Source organism: Carcharodon carcharias, chromosome 12 (genome assembly GCF_017639515.1).
Source record: "Carcharodon carcharias isolate sCarCar2 chromosome 12, sCarCar2.pri, whole genome shotgun sequence".
Taxonomy (NCBI): domain Eukaryota; kingdom Metazoa; phylum Chordata; class Chondrichthyes; order Lamniformes; family Lamnidae; genus Carcharodon; species Carcharodon carcharias.
The window spans coordinates 125,064,447-125,083,807 of record NC_054478.1 but is presented as its reverse complement, the minus strand read 5'-3'; the positions used below and the strand labels follow the sequence as shown (position 1 = coordinate 125,083,807).

The 19,361-nt window shown below is 40.6% G+C and overlaps 1 protein-coding gene across 4 annotated transcripts in view; it reads right to left on the bottom strand.

The window, feature by feature from the left end:
- bmpr2b (bone morphogenetic protein receptor, type II b (serine/threonine kinase)) overlaps nt 1-19,361 on the bottom strand; it is a 333,412-nt gene that overhangs the window by 24,739 nt on the left and 289,312 nt on the right. For all 4 annotated transcript variants that reach the window (XM_041200905.1, XM_041200903.1, XM_041200904.1 and 1 more), the window contains one exon: nt 17,473-17,703. In XM_041200905.1, the coding sequence (XP_041056839.1) occupies nt 17,473-17,703 (231 nt within the window). The remainder of the gene's footprint in view (nt 1-17,472; nt 17,704-19,361) is intronic.

The window sequence follows — 19,361 nt, the reverse complement described above, 5'->3', positions numbered from 1 at the left end:
CTTGTCTCTGGTCAAGAGGGTGAAAATTGGTTGTAGCCAATCTCAGAGGCAAGAAATAGCATTGGCTGTGCAATCAATTGTCCTGAGACCAATTGCCTAAGCCTACTGGGTCTTTAAATTCAAACATTCACCTTCCTCCCTCCTCCCAGGCCCTGTAGCAACACTGGACACCAGGAACACAAGAAGTATCACTTACACAATGTGTTGCTAAGGTGCAAACAACAGCATTTGACATATCCCCTTAATTTGCCATGATTATTTTTGGGGTTAAATACCAGGAAGTGGTGGGGGAAGGTACAAGGCTGGTGAAATATCTCACCAATAGGTTTTCATCACATTCCTTTGCCTTTACAGCCATGTGAGATGTGTCTCCAGCAAAAATCCATGCACTGAAATTCAGGATTAAGTGCTCAACTGAGCAAACTCTCATATAGGACACTAGAAGTTACATCCTCATTACACTGTTGTGTAAATCTTCAGTCCAGAGGTCACTGTCCAACACTGGCAATTCATTTTTCAATGGAGCATCGCAGATGAAAAAGAGAACCTGGATCCATAACGCGAGGTTAGCAAAGACCTATAAGAAGGATTAGCCACTGGTGGCCTGTTGACAAAGGGGCGAAAAAGTAAGAATGGCTTTTTTTAATGAGTAATAGATTTTATCCTCAAGACCAGCTTTTCCTGAAGCACCCATTCCAAGTCGGTGCTCAGCAGCAAAGGTGGCAATTTTTATGAAGAGGCTACTAAAGTAGTGGACATGGAGAATGCCAATAGATGTTATTTATAGGGGCTCCCAGAGGCATTTGATAAAGTTCTGCACAAGAGATCGTTAAGTTAAAGTTGAAATCCATGGAATTGAACGCAAACTATTGGCCTGGTTAGGAAATTGGCTGAACAGTAGAAAGCAGAGAATAGGGATAATGGACAGATACTCTTAAATGGCAGACTGTGACAAGTGGTGCCCCACAGGATCTGTGTTAAGGCCATATTTATTAACATCTTAGATGATGGAATACAAAGCCACGTTTCCAAATTCGATGAACAAAGATAGGCAGCATTATAAACAGTGTAGGGCAGAAGCATAATATTACAGACATATTGATAGATTAAATAAATAGGTAAAACTCTGTCAAATGGATTTCAATGTACTAAAATGTGAGTTTATCTACTTTGGAGCTAAAAAGGATTGAATAGCGTACTTTCAAACTAGTAAAAATCTAGAAACAGAGGAGGCCCAAAGATAATTGGGGATTCAGGTATGCAGATCAATAAAATTATTGCATTTACAGTTACAAAAAGTGATCAAAAAGGAATTCAGGTCTTTATATCTAGAGGACTAGAATACAAGGGAGTGGAAGTCATACTTCAACGATACAAAGTTGTGGTTAGATCACAACTGGAGTACTGTGAACAAATCTGGACATTACATCTCAAGATGGTTATACTGGCCATGAAGGAAGGTTTACCAGAATATCAGCAGCTGGACTCCAGGGATTAACTTCTAAAGTGGATGTAAGAATATAGAGACTTAAGGGTATACATGCATAACTCAATCAAAATGGCAGGGTAGCTTAAGAAAATGGTTAAAAGGGCATATTGGATCCTGGGCTTCATAAATAGAGGCACTGAGTTCAAAAGTAAAAATGCTTTGTTGAACCTTTATAAAAACATTGGTTCTGCCTCAACTGGAGTATTGCATCCAATTCTGGATGCCAAATTTAGGAAGTTACATCATGGCATCTGGGATTGTTCTCCTTAGGGGAGGTTTAATAGAGGATTTAAAATCATGTGGAGTCCAGGCAAAGTAGATAAAGAGAAACTCTTCCTATTGGCAGATGGTTAAGAACTAGAGGACAGAGATATAAGGTGATTGGTAAAAGAACCAAAGGCAACAACATGAAGCAAAACTTTTTTTTTTACACAGTGAGTGTTTATAATCTGGAATGTATTGGCTTGAAAGGGTGGTGGAGGCAGATTCAATCATGGCTTTCAAAAAGGAATTGTATAAGCACCTGAAGGGAAAAAAAGATGCATTGCTATGGGAAAAGAGCAGAGCAGTGGGAATAGCTAAGTAGCTCTTGCAGACAGCTGGAACAGGTTTGATGGGAAAAATAGCTTCCTTTTGTGGTACAACCATTCCATGATTCTGTGAGGAGAGATTACACAAACTAGGGATGTATTCCCTGCAATTTAGAGGGTTAAGGGGCAATTTGAAGATATTAAGGGGAACAGATAGGATAGATAGAGAGAAACTGGGGTCACGGCTCACTGGGGATAGTGCGCTGTAACATCAAGCCCCACTGTTCCCCGAACCATGACAAATGTGAAAAGTTTGACCAAACCACCAGATTGCCCCAATTCTACCTAACTGTTTAATTTAGGTTAACAGAATATGAACACCAGGTTTGTAAACTTAATAAATAACTGTTTATTGAACAAACTGTCGTTAACCAGTGGCAAAAGAAAGCAATATGTAGGGCTAATTTCTAACTCTATAACTTAAACTCTACCCCTTCTTAAATCCCTATACACACACATACAAGACACAAAAAAAAACATGGATTTTAAGGGTGGGATAAAACAGTTCAATAGCACCAATCCCAGAGTACAGGATGCGATGGGTTGATTTTGATCGATGTCTTCCAAATTCCTTTCAGTTCTTGTTGATGGCACCTAGTGGTCTTCCAGCACTTTCAGTATTTAGTCCACTTGTTGAGCACTTGCCTTTCAATGTCTCTAACAGTGATTTTCCCCTTTGCCTCTTGACAAAGACAGTACGGGCAAGGTAGAAAGAGATTGTAGACAGTGCCCAAAGCGAACCTTCTACAATTCAACTAGGCAATATGACAATACTGGGACAGTTAGACACTGTTCTCATATTTCAAGGAAGGACCAAGGAAAGATCTAATAAGATTACTTAGGAAGTATAAGGGAATTTGTAGGGATACGCCTGGATGTGCTACGTTAGCTAAATATGTTGAGGACGTAGGAGACTCAGTGCCGATAAAACAAACATCATTATTGGTTGAGCCCAGGAAAACAAGCTCTGTTAGAAACAGAGATCCAATATATTCTGGACAATCATTTGATTGAGCCTAGCCAAAGTGACTGGAGTTCACCAGTACTGCTAGTTCCTAAGGATTTTCAGAGAGAGAGCAAGTTTTAGAGGTATGAGGAGAAAATGCCAGCTAGCTATTATTGTGGAATTACTGAAATCTTCCACACTTGGGGAAAGAGGTTTTAGGTCTTGTTCCTTTCAGGCTAGGAGCTATTCTACTGCACTGCCCTGACACAAAACCTGGTCACCTGGTCAGGAGCCAATTAAAACATTGTTGCCAGGCAGATCCCTTGGTCCAGGACTCCTTTCCGGCACCGTCCTGTCTTTCATGGCATGCTCTGTTCCAGGACTGCAACATATATATCTATGTATATATCTCTCATCCTGTTCCAGTCTGCAGCCATTGTAATTTTAATCCACAGAAAATAAAAAAATACGTTCTTTACAACAGTCCAACAGAAATAAAAAGATATGTTCCTTATATGCTTCCACCCTTAATAGAGATGAAACACCATTTCAAAAATGCATTTCATCATACGGTATGTGACACATGGACAACAAAACCCAAGACTTACTTTCATTCATCCCTCCTCCCCCTTTAGCTTATTTTTGCATTTTATACCCGGGGCAATGCATCTGCGGTCACATTATCTTTGCCGACAATGTGAACAATCTTTACATTGAATGGTTGAAACAATAGACTCCATCTAAACAGTCTCGCATTTCAAGTTTTAAACTTTCCAATAAACGCCAGCGGATTATGGTCAGTGTAGATTAGTGTTTCTTTGTTATCGTGTCGGACATAAATTTCAAAGTGTTGAAGAGACAACAACAATGTTAAAGTTTCTTTTTCTGCTGTAGAGTACTTCCTCTGATATTGATTTAGTTTCTTGGAGAAGTACCCCACCCACTTCTCTATCCCTAATTGATCATCTTGTAACCTACCGCCAAGTCGCTAGCATCAATTGCTATTTTAAAAGGTTTGGTAAAGTCAGGAATGACCAACACTGGTTTTCATTTATTAAGATTGCCTTCAGCTTTTCGAAGGCTGCTTGGCATTCTGCTGACCATACCACCTTTGCCTGTTTTGTTCACGAATTGGCGAGAGCTATTGTGCTGAAGTTAGGCGCAAACTTCCTATAAAACCCACACATTGCCAAAAACCTCATGATTTCTCATTTAGTTTTGGAAATGGGGAATTCTATTAGAGTGTTCACTTTTGCTGCTCTTGACAACACTTGCCCTTGTCCTACAATGTGACCTAGGTAAGTTACCCTTGCTTTCACAAATACGCTTTTGGCCAGATTTACGACTAAGCCAGCCAACGTCAATTTCTTAAACAGGTCCTCTAATTGCTTTATATGTTCTTCCCATGTGTTACTATATATTATGACATTGTCTAAATAAACCACACAGTTAGTTACTTCAGCTACAACTTGATTCATAAGTCTCTGAAATGTGGTTAGGGCATTTTTAAACCCAAACGGCATGACAAGACATTGATACAACCCACTTGGTGTAAAAAAGGCGGATATTTCTTTAGCCCTTGATGTTAAAAGGCACTTGCCAGTATCCCTCCTATAAATCAATTTTAGAAAGAAATAAGGCACTGCCAACTTTATCGATGCAATCTTCTAACCAAGGAATTGGGTACGAATCTGTCCTCGTTACTACATTCACTTTCTTGTAGTCTATACAAAATCTAGTGGATCCATCCAGTTTAGGAACTAGCAATACCGGTGAACTCCAGCCACTTTGGCTAGGCTCAATCAATTGATTGTCCAGAATATATTGGATCTCTGTTTCTAACTGAGCTTGTTTTTCTGGGCTCAACCGATAATGATGTTGTTTTAACGGCACCAAGTCTCCTACATCCACAACATGCTTAGCTAACGTAGTATATCCAGGTGTATCCCTACAAATTCCCTTATACTTCCTAAGTAACCTTATTAGATCTTCCCTTGGTCCTTCCTTGAAATATGAGAACACAGTGTCTAACTGTCCCACTATTGTCATATTGCCTAATCGAATTGTAGGTTCTCTTTGGGCATTGTCTACAATCTCCTTCTACCTTGTCCTTATTGTCTCTGTCATCCTCCATTACTCCTGCCACCTGGCACACTTGCTCTGTCTTATCATCTTCTCGGCAATAAAATTGCTTCAACATATTTATGTGACATAACCATTTCTTCTTCCTACGCTCAGGAGTATCCATCAGATAAGTCACTTTACTAACTCTGCTAACTATCTTGTAGGGGCCACTGAATTTCGCTTTCAGAGGTTCACCCTGCAATGGCAATAATACCAATACTTCATCTCTGGCTTGGAACATTCAAGTTGTAGCATGCTTGTCTGCCCATTCTTTCATTTTGGCTTGGGAAGTTTTTAAGTGCGCTCGTGCTACTTTATATGTTTCTGTGAGTCTTTCTAGAAACATGGACAAGTAATCTAACATGGAGGATTTGTCCTTCTGCTTTACAGACTTTTCCTTAATCACCCTTAATGGGCCTCTTATTTCATGACCATAGCTCATTTCAAATGGACTAAATCCAGTAGGTTCATTTGGAGAATTTCTGGTAGCAAATAGCAAGAAATCCAATTCTTTGTCCCAATCCTTTGGGTATTCATGGCAATAGGTCTTAATCATGGTTTTGAGAGTCTGATGATATCTCTCTAAAGCCCCGTGTCTATGGATGATAGGCGGTAAACGTCAGTTGTTTGATACCCAAATTGTTGATTATGTCTTGGAAAACTTTAGACATTAAGTTAGAACCTTGGTCAGACTGTATTTCAATTGGTAGGCCATAACAAGTGAAAAACTGTACTTGTCCTTAAAGGAATAGCTTCTGGAAATCGAGTTGTCATATCCATGATTGAAAGGATATACTGATATCCTGCTTTCACTTTGGCTAATGGTCCTACAAAATCTACTAATACCCAACTGAATGGTTCTTCAAAAACTGACAAAGGTGCTGGTCTGATTACATATTGAGGTTTACCTACAACTTGACATGTATGATACGTTTTACAAAACTGCACTTCTTCCTTATGAAGTCTTGGCCAGGTAAAATGCCTGTTTATCAATTCTTGGGTTTTCCATATTCTTACATGTCCTGCCATTGGAATTTCATGTGCTACTCGCAGTATCTCCTTAGAATATTTGGGGGATACTACTATCTGATGAACAGCCGTCCATTCCTCATCCGCAAGTCTGTGAGGGTATCTCCACTTCCTCATCAGAACTCAGTTTTTAATGTATAGCATTCCGGGACTCCTTCCGCCTCAGCTTCAGTGTGAGCTGATTTTGCTAACTTGTTTAACTCTGGATATGCTTTCTGAGCCTCAATTAATAAAGATCTGCCAAACACTTCCTTAGAATTATCCTCATCCTTAAAGAAAGTTTCGGCTACTCTAACATCTGCTCATGGTATTACTTTGACCTCTGGTGGTGGACTTTGTTTAGCCATTCTTCTGGTCACCACACACGATGGAAAAATACCAGGAACTTGTTCTTGTAACTGCTCTGAGATGGAGAGAGCGAGGCTAAAGAGACTTCACCTCTCTCAGACTTTCCGTTAATTATGGGTGAAGCTATAATCTTCACCAAACACCTTTGCCAAATCATTCCCCAGGAGTAAATCAACTCCATCCATGGGTAATTTCTTAACTATTCCTACAACCACCGATCCAGACAAGAAATCACACTCTAATTGCACTTTGTACAATGGAACCGGGATATACTCTCCACTTATCCCGTTTACCAATGCTTTAACTTTCATTGAACACTCTGGAGGGAAAACCAGGCCCTTCTTCAGGAAAAGAGTTTGAGTAGCTCCTGTGTCTCTTAATATAGTTATGGGTTTACATAGAAACATAGAAAATAGGAGTAGTAGGCCCTTCAGCCCTTTGAGCCTGCACTGCCATTCATTATGATCACGGCTGATCGTCCAACTCAATAGGCTGATCATCCAACTCAATAGCCTGCTCCCGCTTTCTCCCCATATCCTTTGATCCCTTTCGCCCCAAGAGCTATATCTAACTCCTTCTTGAAAACATACAATGTTTTGGCCTCAACCATTTTGTGGTAGCGAATTCCACAGGCTCACCACTCTTTGGGTGAAAAAATTTCTCCTCAACTCAGTCCTAAATGGTCTACCCTGTATCCTCACACTGTGACCCCTGGTTCTGGACTCCCACACCATCGGGAACATCCTTCCTGCATCTACCTTGTCTAATCCTGTTAGAATTTTATAGGTTACCGTGAGATCCCCCTTCATTCTTTTGAACTCCAGCGAATATAATCCTAACCAATGCAACCTCTCCTCATATGTCAGTCCTGCCATCCCAGGAATCAGACTGGTAAACCTTTGTTGCACTCCCCCTATAGCAAGAACATCCTTCCTCAGATAAGGAGACCAAAACCGCACTCAATATTCCAGGTGTGGTCTCACCAAGGCCCTGTATAATCACAGCAAAAACATCCCACTCCTTGTGCTTGAATCTTCTCACTATGAAGGCCAACATACCACTTGCCTTCTTTACCGCCTGCTGCATCTGCATGTTTAACTTCAACGACTGGTGTACAAGGACACCCAGGTCTTTTTGCACATTCCCATCTCTCAATTTATAGCCATTCAGATAATAATATGCCTTCCTGTTTTTGCAACCAAAGTAGATAACCTCACATTTGCCCACTGCTATCCATTCTTCACACCCTGGCTCCTTGACTTCCTTTCACGCTCCCACTTTCTAACCTTTTCAAATTTATGGGGGTAATGGAAAAAAGGTTTAGTTTTATGGATCATAATTGTCAGCCATTACTGCTGCCTGTCTAACAGTTGCAACCCTTTGGTCTTCAACATGGAATCTTATTACAGAAGGTAGGGAGTTTTTAAATTCTTCCAAGGGAATGGTCTCTCTGAGAACTTCATGGGTAGTTTCAACTCCTAATGCTCGTATCCAATTGTCAAAACTATTTTGCTTAATACTTTCAAATTCATAGTTTAAGTTTGCCCACTTAAATTTTGAAACTTTTGTCTGTATGCTTCATATCCACTCACATTGGCCTTTTTCACCACATCATTATCCCTAGAAACCTCCTCTGACAATGAAGCGTAAATTTCCTATGCTCTACCTGTCAACTTGCTCTGCATGGTCAATGTCCAGTTTTCCTTTGGCAAGTTCATCTGTTTAGCTATCTTCCCAAATGAAATAAAGAATGCTTCAACATCCCTTTCCTCAAATTTTGGAAGAGCTTGTATGAAGTTAAACATCTCCCCACTGGGTTCTGATCTGGAAATAAGTCCTGCCTCACCTACTGGTGTCTCTTTTTTAAACGTCAGCGTTTTAACCTGGTATTCTCTCTTTTTTTCTCTTTCCTCCTTTTCTAACTTTGCCATTTCTAGCTCCTTTGAAATATTCTTCCTCTTTTCTTTTCTGCCTGTTCCCTTTGGAATGCCCTTTCTCTTTCCTTTTCTGATGCCTCTAGTTACAATTTTTTTTTATTTGCAACTGAATTTGAGCATATTCCAATGAACCACCCTTTGGAGAACTCGGTCTCTTGGGTATTCCTTCCAATTTCAAATGCTGTTCCATCTCTTCAATTATCTCTGCCTTCCGAGCTTTGGCAGGAAATCCTACTCTTAATTTATTTGCTAACTCAATTTACCTGGTTTTTGGGATTGCTTGTAAAATTGTCAAGGACATCTCTTCCACTTGCAGGAAAGCTTTAGCAGTTTCCAGGGCCTGGTGTTTCCTTTTAGCTTTTATTACTTCCTAAATCTACACTAAAATCATCGTAGCCATTTTATCCTGGACCCAAGCCCCCAAACTGGTGTCACGACTCACTGGAAATAGTGTGCTATAATATCAAGCCCCACTGTTCCCTGAGCCGCGACAAATGTGCAAAGTTTGACTAAACCACCAGATTGCCCCAATTCTACCTAACTGTTTAATTTAGGTTAACAGAATACGAGCACCAGGTTTGTAAGATTAATAAGTATATAACTGTTTATTGAATAAACTGTCATTAACCAGTGGCAAATGAAAGAAGTATGAACTGCTAACTTCTAACTCTAAAACATAAACTCTACCCCTTCTTAAGTCTCAAATTCCTTTCTGCTCTTGTTGTTGACATGAGGTGGTCTTCCAGCACTTTCAATATTTAGTGCACTGGTTGAGCACTTGCCTTTCAATGTCTCTAACCGTGAATTTCCCCTTTGCCTCTTGATAGGGGTTTTCAGAGAGAGAGCAGGTTATAGTGATATGAGGAGAAAAGGCCAGCTAGCTATTATTGTGGAATTACTGGAATCTTCCACACACAGGAGAAAGAGGTTTTAGGTCTTGTTCCTTTCAGGCTTGGAGCTATTCTGCTGCACTGCCCTCACACAAAACCTGGTCAGGAGCCAATTAAACTGTTGTTGCCAGACTGCTCCCTTGGTCCAGGACTCCTTTCTGGCACCATCCTGTCTTTCATGATACACACTGTTCCAGGGCTGCAACATTGTACATATCTCTCAACCTGTTCCAGTGGACATGTCTTTCAAATTGCAGCCATTGTAATTTTAATCCACAGTCTAACAGAAAATAAAAAGATATGTTCCTTACACTGGTAGGGGAACTTAGGATGAGGGAGCATTGCCAAAAAATAGATCTCGATCTTTAGCAGAGAAATTAGGAAATGTTTCTAACCAGAAAGTGTGATAGAAGTTTGGATTCTCTTTCGCAAACAGCAAGTAATGCTAGATCAATTGCTAATTTTAAACCTGAGATTGATAGATTGTTGTAATCCAAATTTATTAAGGAAATGGTGCAAAGGAGGCATATCAGCCATAATCTTATTGAATGGTTGAACAGGTTCAAGGAGCTAAGTGGTTTGCTGTTCTCATGCTCTTAAGAACTAGCCGCATTCAGAGATGGCCCTCAATGGCAACTGGAAGAACCTCACGTTAATTTTGTGCTCAGGGTTTCAGCAAGCCTTGTGCTGACTGGGAGCAATAGGGAGGAAGTATGTTCAGGGCCTGTTCCACGTCCATTAGAGTCAGCCCCTTGAAGCACATCAACACAATGATTGCTGGTAATCAATTTATTGACTATTCTGTTTTCATTAATACCTTTACTATATTACTTAAACCACCAAAGTTACGTAACTAACTCAGGCCACTCAGAAAGAAGAACACTCTTGTATTTATTTTTCAGATAAAATGTCATCTACCTAGAATGTTCACATTGTTTCTCTGTCCAGAGATGCTGCCAGAACTACTGAGCATTTCCAGCATTTTCTGTTTTCACTTCAGACTTCTAGCATCCGCAGTATTTTGTTTCTACAATGATATAGTGCCTTTACAATCTCAGGATGTCCCTAAGCGCTTTTGAAATATGGTCTTTCCTACTATGTAAAGTAGGAAACGTGGCAACCAATTGACATACAGCAAGGTCTGACGAAACAAAAATGTAATTAAGGACCACACAATTTGTCTTTTTGTGATGTTGGTTGGGATTTAGACATTGACCAAGTCAATAGATCCAGATAAAGGGCCCAAGCTAGGAAGTTAGATGAACAGCTTCAAGTGATTGCTGGTTGCTGTAATATCGAAGTTACCGTCCTTCAGGTGAGATGTTAAACCAAGGTGCCCAACCACCAATGTTTCCTTTAGTCTGCATGACTGTGCAACAACTTGAAAGTTCTCGCGCACAAATAGCCTTTTTAAGCTGCTGCACAAAAAAATGAAAAGGGCCTGTGCATTTAAAGGAATTGGCCATGCACTCCAAAAAAAATTAGACGGTGCATTACTGACCACCACCCTCTGCTTCTACTCCAAAATATCCCATGACATAGTTTTGAAGGAATGCATAGTATTCTCCTGGTGCCCTATCCAATAAACTACACCAAAAACAGAATCACTCTATCCTTCCTTCCACAGCCATTGTGAGTTAAGTGGCTGCTCTGTTGGCTTCATGACAGTCCTTGGACTTCCAAGTAAATTATTGTATGTGAAGTGTTTGAGATGTTTTTGTACCATTAGGAGCTGGGAAAGGACATGTTTGTCCTTCTTATTCATTTAGTTGCCTACTCAATGCATTAAGCAAGCATGCTTTACACTTCCTTCAGCGTCAGGAGGGACACTTTTGCTGAAATTAGATTTACAAATATCATCCTGGCACAGCGCTGATCCAAAATGCCAGCAGCACACATCCCTGCATGAAGCCACTCGCTTCTTTGAGCAATGTATGACATCTCTATCTAGTGTTCCAGACTTCAAAAAATTATTTCAACTGATGGGGAAGCACATTTTGTTCAAAGCACTGCCCATTTTTACAGAAGAAAATACACAAACTGCCAAATTTTTATTGATTCTATAAAAAAACATAAATTTTCTTAAGGGCATGGATAATTTGAAGTGAGACTCCATAGAAAGCATTGGAGCCTATGACTTTAGGCCATTGAATACTACTATTCAGCTGTCTGAGCCCAGAAAGCAACAAGCTGAGAAGACAGATACTCATATGCTCAAACATTCCTTCTGCTTGCTTGTCTGGTGGCTGTGATCGAGGGCTCTGAATAAGTTACCCCATTTGAAAATGTTATCGGTTGGACAACCCCGTGGCACAGATGCATAGGTAGAAATTAGTCGCATTGAAAGAAACACAGATCAGAAGCTGTCAGGTTAGCTGATCTCAGTTAGGGCTGGGACAGGGGCAATTGGCCTTGGTATCTATGTGGTGAAAAAGCAGCCTATTCTTGAATCATTTAGTAAAAATGTGATTGTGTTTGACTGATGTCCCCCACTCCCCACCCAATAGTGGCTATAGAGCCAGCTGAATCTCCGGACAAAAGAAAAAAAGACTTGCATTTATATGGCCTATATGAAGTGCTTTACAATCAATTAAGTGCTTCTTGAAGTGTAGTCACTGTTGTGGGGAATGTGACAGTTAATTTGCAATCAGCAAACTCCCACAACCAGCAATGTGATAAAGTCCAGATAATCTGTTTTTTGTGATGTTGATGTTGATAAACATTGTCCAGGAAACCAGGGTTAATACCCCTGCTCTTCTTCAATACAGTGCCATGAGATCTTTTACATTCACCTGAGCAGCCAGATGGGGCCTTGGTTTAACATCTCATCTTAAAGACGGAGCTGACAAATGAAGAAGGGCCACTTTAAACAAGAAAACCAGAGGGTTACCAATGCCGATAAAATCGTACCCCAAATAAGATGAGGTTACCCTGAGATAAAATAATTGAGGGTTAAGTCTTGGGACTGAGTTTCACGGCCCACGGAATGCTCCTCACTAATTCTGCATGCTAGACTTTGGAAGAGCTGCTCTTTCCATCTAATTTCCCCCCACTCCTTATTAGGAAGTGGCACAGATGCACTGCAGCACCTAAGCAGCAAATGTGAGCCAACACCAGGAGTGTCAAACAGAGCCCCAACCCTGTCCTCAACCAGCGTCCACACCTAACATGTTCCAGCAGCAGTAACTGGACCAGGTCATGACCTCTGGCTCATTTATTTCTCCCAACTTGAGACATAGCCTTACTGTAGCTTCCCAACAGCCATGCCAGGAATAGCCTCAAGAAGAGGGCAATGAGAAAATAATGTACAGTACATGAAGGAATCTAGGCAGTAATCAGCCCAGGTGAACGTAATACATGCAAGATGAAAACAAAATACTGCAGATGCTGGAAATCTGAAACAAAAACAAAAATGCTGGAAAAACTCAGCAGGTCTAACAGCACCTGTGGATAAAGAAACAGAGTTAACGTTTCATAAGGACTTGAAATGTTAACTCTGTTTCTCTCTCCACAGAAGCTGCTAGACCTGCTGAGTTTTTCCAGCATTTTCTGTTCTGGTTTTGGAACATAATACATGTATTGGGCTGTGGCATTCACATGACCTCTTCTCTTTCTCAGCTGAAGATATTCAGAACAATTAACCATTGTTACATACAACATGGGCTCTGACATCTTTATGTGAATATTATATTTCATGCTTTTTTTAAAGTTCATGAACTCAATTGCATTGAATTTCATACAGGCGCTTTTGGTGTAGTAGTGTTGAATGCCCTGCAAGGGGAGCTGTTGATTTATATATGTTAATTAAAAACACAACTCTCAGTTGCTCAACCAATGGGCACCATAGATCAATTATTTCCTCTCCCCCAGGAGGTCTGCAAATAGTGGCACCACCATGCCTGGCCAGCATGAGATGTTTTGGTAGTTCCCCATCAGTCTTGCCTGGAGATTGCACTGCCATAAATAACTGGGATTGATTTTACACACAATTTGTATTATGTAATCCACTCACTGCATTTTGCTGCAGAAATTACCCTGTTTTCATCGGGTAATGCTACAGTGGTTATGAGTTCTTTTTGTACCTGTTCATAATGACGCTTTTTAAATAAAGTCTATAGATAATTTACTCTAGTGCGCTCTTTAAACAGACACCATTTACTTAGTAAATAGATTTTGCTGTAAAACAGACTATTTGTTGCGAGTCCTGCCCCCGCCCACCAACTCAACGGCTGACAGGTTGCCACTCACTGGCTAACACAGTCGCAGGCACACAGTGATTAAGAATAATAACTAAAGTAGCAGATCAGTCCATTCTATCAGTTGTAAAATTTCTCCCGCTCTGGTACTTCAAGCTATTTTAATTCCTAAGAAATTATTGGACAGCGAGAAGTAGATTCATTTCTCTTAGGGATTGGGACGAATTGTGGCTGGTTTTACCTCTACCTAAACCAGGTTAGGGTGATAAAGGTGAGAGATGTTAATACTGGTCTATTTAAGGCACCCAGGGTCAACATCACACACTTAGAAATAAATTCAAAATTTTAGATGCAATCCAAAGCTTTTTATTGCACTCACCCTGGCAGTTTGTGAATTTTATTTTGATTGGAAACAAATCTGGAAATCAAAAGTTGGTATCAGAAAACAGGACCGTGAAGTTATCAGATTGTCGCAAAAACCCAACTGGTTTATTCATGTTCTTCAGGGAAGGAAACCTGCCATCTTTGACCAGTTTGACTGATATGTGATTACAGACCCACACCAACATGACTGACTTTTAAACAGCTCTCTGTGGTGTCCTTAAAAAGCATTCAGTTGGGTTAAACTTTATCACCGTGACTAGAGATGATTAAAAAATGCTGGTCTTGCCAGCAATGTACACTCCCCAAGAATAAATAGTTAAAAAACAAGAAGCTGTTGTAGAAAGAGTCTGAACATGAGGAAGATAAAGGCTGAAGTGAGTGACAGAGTGGAGGCAAAAGTATTAATGATGTACAGGATATGGGACTGGAAGCTCAGCTAAAAGTCAAATCTGTTGTGCCTGAGCAAAAAACATAATGCAGTCTTTAGAGGCTGGAGTGCAGTTTTGTGGCAACAGCTGAGTTGGAAGTTTTTGAAGGAAACAAGGAGAACTAGTGACTCACCAATCCTGTGAGTGAAAATTGGATTGAAGAAATTTCAACAAGAACTAATGAGAGCAGGTAGCATGCAGCTGAAGCTGACAATGTTGGATAGGACATTAGAGAAGAAAGGGAGGATTAACATAAACTGTAGTTAAGGAGATAGAGGAATGGAGAGTAAGATTTTTCAGAAGGAGTGTGCTGTTGGCACTTTTAAGTGTGATGGAACTGTGCTGAGCACAATATCAGCAAACATTGAGTTAAGAGCAATAACTCTGTGCTCAGGAGTTAGTTTAGGATGGGTTAGGGCACAAGAGATACAAGGTGAGAGCTGCAGGTTAGGTAAAACTATATAGATCAGGTGTGGGAAAGGAGAAGAATGCTCAGGCAGTCAAGCAGATAGTCACTTCAACTCATCGTACGGACTGGATTTGAGAGATGAAAGTCCAGTGTATAACCCATTCCATCACTCAGTTTCATTAGTTATCGCTTGCTATATTCTCCCATTGGATTAGCTGTTATCTCTGCAGGGTTAGAACTTGCCCTTATGCGGGTACCACGTTTGATCAATTACTGCTCAACCTCAGGAAAGACTGAACAAGCGGGGCCTCTTTTCTCTTAAGCGGGAATGTAATTGAGATCTTTAAAACTATGAAGGGGTTTGATGGGGTGGATGTGGAATAATTGGTCCACATATAAAGGAGTTCAGAAGAAGGGGGAATAAACATAAATATAGTCACTGACAGATCAAATAAAGAATATGGAGCTCATGGAACATGAAATGGCTGAAGCAGATAACATCAATTCATTTAAAAGGTGACCTGATGAGGGAGACATGAAGGAGGCCATGTGATGTATAAACACCAAAACTGTTGTTAGGAAACTCAGATACTTAATTTAATTTTAAATCGGCAGTCGTACATTGGGAACTCCTGTTTTCAGAGAGCCTCAGGCCTTCTGCACATGCGCCACTGGGAACTGCCTGCACACGCGTAGTTCGTTTGCTTTTGTGTCTTCAGGCCGGGAACCAGCCCTGGTTCCAACACAGAAGCAAAGAAGTAAAACGGCACAAAACTTCAGGTCAGGTGACCTGAACCGGAGCACTATTCCAGAGAAGGTGTCTGAGGGAGCAGGACACGGGGAGGGAAACAGGAAGAGGTTCCAGAGGAAAGTCCCAGGCAGGGACAAAGACAGGGATCGGAAAGAGGTCCCAATAGATAAAGCTGAAAGAAAGGAACAGAGAAATATGCTCTGAATTAAAGACAGAGCTACAAGGAACAGGCTTTAAGCAAACCGGGCTCAAGAGAAGCCCTGATGATCCGAGGAGGCAGCTGAAGGCTGGTGACTCCTTACAGCAGGTCCTTTGAAGCAGTGGTATCCTGCTTGGCATGGCTTAAGATCTGAAATTGTGTTTGGAAGCTGAAGCTTGAATGTACACAAGAGATCCAAGGGAAAGGAATCTTGGAAGGTGAGATTGGAACCCTGGAGTTGGATCCTTGTTGAAGCCATCCAAGTGGGAGTGACATTTGGAGAAAATTCCAAGGCAAGTTCTTCAAATTTGGAGGTTGGAAACCTTCGTGAAAAAGAAAAAATTTCCATGAGACTGGTTGGCTCACAATGCAACAAATGGCTGGGTGGGTTGTTGAGAAATCCATGGAATCTGTTTTGACGCATCTGTCATTTACTTTGGGAATGGGGTGTGTCTGACCACAGTTCGTCTGTTAATTCACTTGTACCTCATGCTTACCCTGAATATTAGAGTATAAGATAGAAATTGTAAATTGTTTTATCTTTCTGAATGTGTACGTGTCTGTAAAGATGTTGTTGGGGTAAAAGGAATAGTGTGAGTTTGAATAATTTTCTTATGTTTGTATTGAAATCATTCCAACCTTTTTGTCTGGTGTAACATAGTACATTTTTCTTGTTTTAATAAATATTTTACATTTTGTGTTAGAAGTTCATCAGTAGACTCCTGTGAATTTTCCTTCACAGTTTCTGAAAAAGAGTTAGGATCTATCAAGTCAGGTTTCACCCTGGGATCTGACTTGTCCAGTATTATCAGCGGAGATAGTAACACTATATAGATAAGTTAAGCAAAATGATCTGTTTCTCTGCTGTAAATCTATATAACTAACATGCCATGTGAAGTGATATTGCCAGGCTTATTTAACATATTGTTACCAATAAACTATAGAAATAAGAACAATTTTAACCAGTAAGCTGTTAATATGCTATTCATCGCCTCAAACTGCTCCTGTTGATGCCATTACCTTTTTTAGCCACCATACTGTACCCCAGAACTATACAGTGACGGACCTGCAGACAACAGTACTGTGACTGTTAAATAGCTGAAAATATCTACCTAGTGCTAGAACTATGGAATTTATAATTGTACAGTTGGATAGTTCTCATAATTCAGTAGGGTACAATACTTAGGAAAATTTATTTATCTTTACATTTTGAAGTATATATCAGGTTGAATGACAAAATATGTAATATGTATCATTTATAAAAGGAAATGTGTATCTGCATATACAGGTATATGTATAGTTATATGTGTGTGAATGTACAAGTTAATTTTCCAAAGTAGCCAATGGTAGTGGGAATCATTCCCCTCTAGCAGATGCTACTGAAAATGTGTACTCAGAGAAGCATCTACATTTATCTGTCAGAATTTTCCCATGGATAAACCTTTTACAGGACTTCAGTGCACAGTCCAGCAAGACCTTCCCAAAATGACACAGATCAAGAAACAGGCAATCTCGGTTCCTATTATTTGTGCTGTACATTTTCCTGTTATGGTAAATTGCTAAAATCTTGGGAGTCTCAATTATCTGACAAACCCTATCTTATGCTGACAGTCTCCTTCTATTAATGGTGGTTGCACTGCAGAACACAGGTTTCACATGCTCATCATTTCCACTGGTATCAGTAAATGCTTTGGATTACCTTGCATGCTTGGTTACTCTGACCCTACCATTGTAGCCATCCAGAAGACTTACATTGGGATAGTACTCCATCACCAGCATATACTCCGTTCTGCTGTCACTCGATATTCTTTCTTCACCCACAATGAAACGTGCAATGTTCTCATGCTCCATCAGCGGGAGCCTATATATATCTCTCTCGTTGATATAGTTCTGACGGTTTGAGGCACTGAAGATTTTCACAGCAACTGGGCGTTCGTTCAATGACCCTTTATACACTGCACCATACCGACCCCGGCCAATCACCTGGAGATGAAACAAGTTAAACACTTATTTCATTGCAATTTCTACCAACTTTCCAAACTCCGTCCCCAAACCTTGCTTGAAAGTGGTCTGGTTGAATGTGTTATCTCTTCGAATCAAGACGTACCATTAACCACCGATAACTTGCCCAAATGGCTATACCTCATGTGTGGTAAGTTACTAGATGTTAGACATCTCATCTGCACTAGATCTTGTCCCCAAAGATCCAACCCACACCCCAAACCTTTCATACACACCCAAGCAGAGCCAAGTGAATTGCTATTATGAGCAGGAATCTTGGTGGGTTGTTTTCACTCCCAACATGTGACATTGAGGTTACTGCTGCAGTATAGTGTGCCTCTGCTAATGCCACAATAACAACTTGCATTTATATAGCATCTTTAACATAGTAAAATATTCAAAGGAGTGTTATTGAACAAAATTTGACATCGAGCCACATAAGGAGCTATTAAGGCAAATGACCAAATGCTTGGTCATTAGTTTGTTTTAGGAAGCTTAATGGAAGAAAAAGAGGTAGAGGGGGAGAGAGATTTAGAGAGACATTTATAGAGCTTAGGGGTCAGGCAGCTGAAGGTACAACTGCCAATGGTAATCAAAATTGGAGATGCACAAGAGGCCAGAATTGGGGAGTGCAGTTATTGTGTCAGGCTGGAGAAGGTTACAGAGATAGGTAGGGTGAGATCCTGCAAGGATTTGAAATTAAGGATGAGAATTTTAACATTTGAGGTGTTCCTTAATTGGCAGAAAATGTAGCTCAGCGAGCACAGGGGTGATGGGTGAACAGGATTTGGTGCGATAAAAACAAAAAAACTGCGGATGCTGGAAATCCAAAACAAAAACAAAAACAGAATTACCTGGAAAAACTCAGCAGGTCTGGCAGCATCGGCGGAGATGAAAAGAGTTGACGTTTCGAGTCCTCATGACCCTTTGACAGAACTTCAGTTCTGTCGTAGGGTCATGAGGACTCGAAACGTCAACTCTTTTCTTCTCCGCCGATGCTGCCAGACCTGCTGAGTTTTTCCAGGTAATTCTGTTTTAGGATTTGGTGCCAGTTAGAATACAGGCAGCAGAATTTTGAATGACCTAAGTTTATCAAGAGTGGAAGATGAGAGGCCGACGAAGAGTGCATTGGAATATTCAAGTCAAGAGACAACAGAGGATGAGGGTTTCAGCAGCAGATGAGCTGAGGCAGCGGTAAAGTTGAGCAATGTCAAAATATGTGGTTTTAGTGATGGCACGGATGTGTGGGTGGAATCTCTTCTCAGGGTCAAATACAACACCAAGGAAGGAATAATCTGGTTCAGCCTTAGGCAGTTGCCAGGAAGAGAGATGGAGTTGGTGGTTATGATATAGAGATTGTGGTGGGGACTGATGACAAAGGCTTTGGTCTTTCAAATATATAGTTAGGAGGAAATTTCCATTCACCCAGAACTGAATGTTGGACAAGCAGTCAGATAATTTAGAGACTGCGGATGGGTTAAGAGAGGTGGTGGTGGTGAGGCAGAGCTGTGTGTTGTTGAACATTTGGAACCTGAAGCTATGTTTTCAGATCAAATTGCAAATGAACACCATATAAATGTGAAATGGGAGTGGGTCGCCAGAGGTAAATACGGAGCAGGAAAATAAGCCACTGCAGGTAA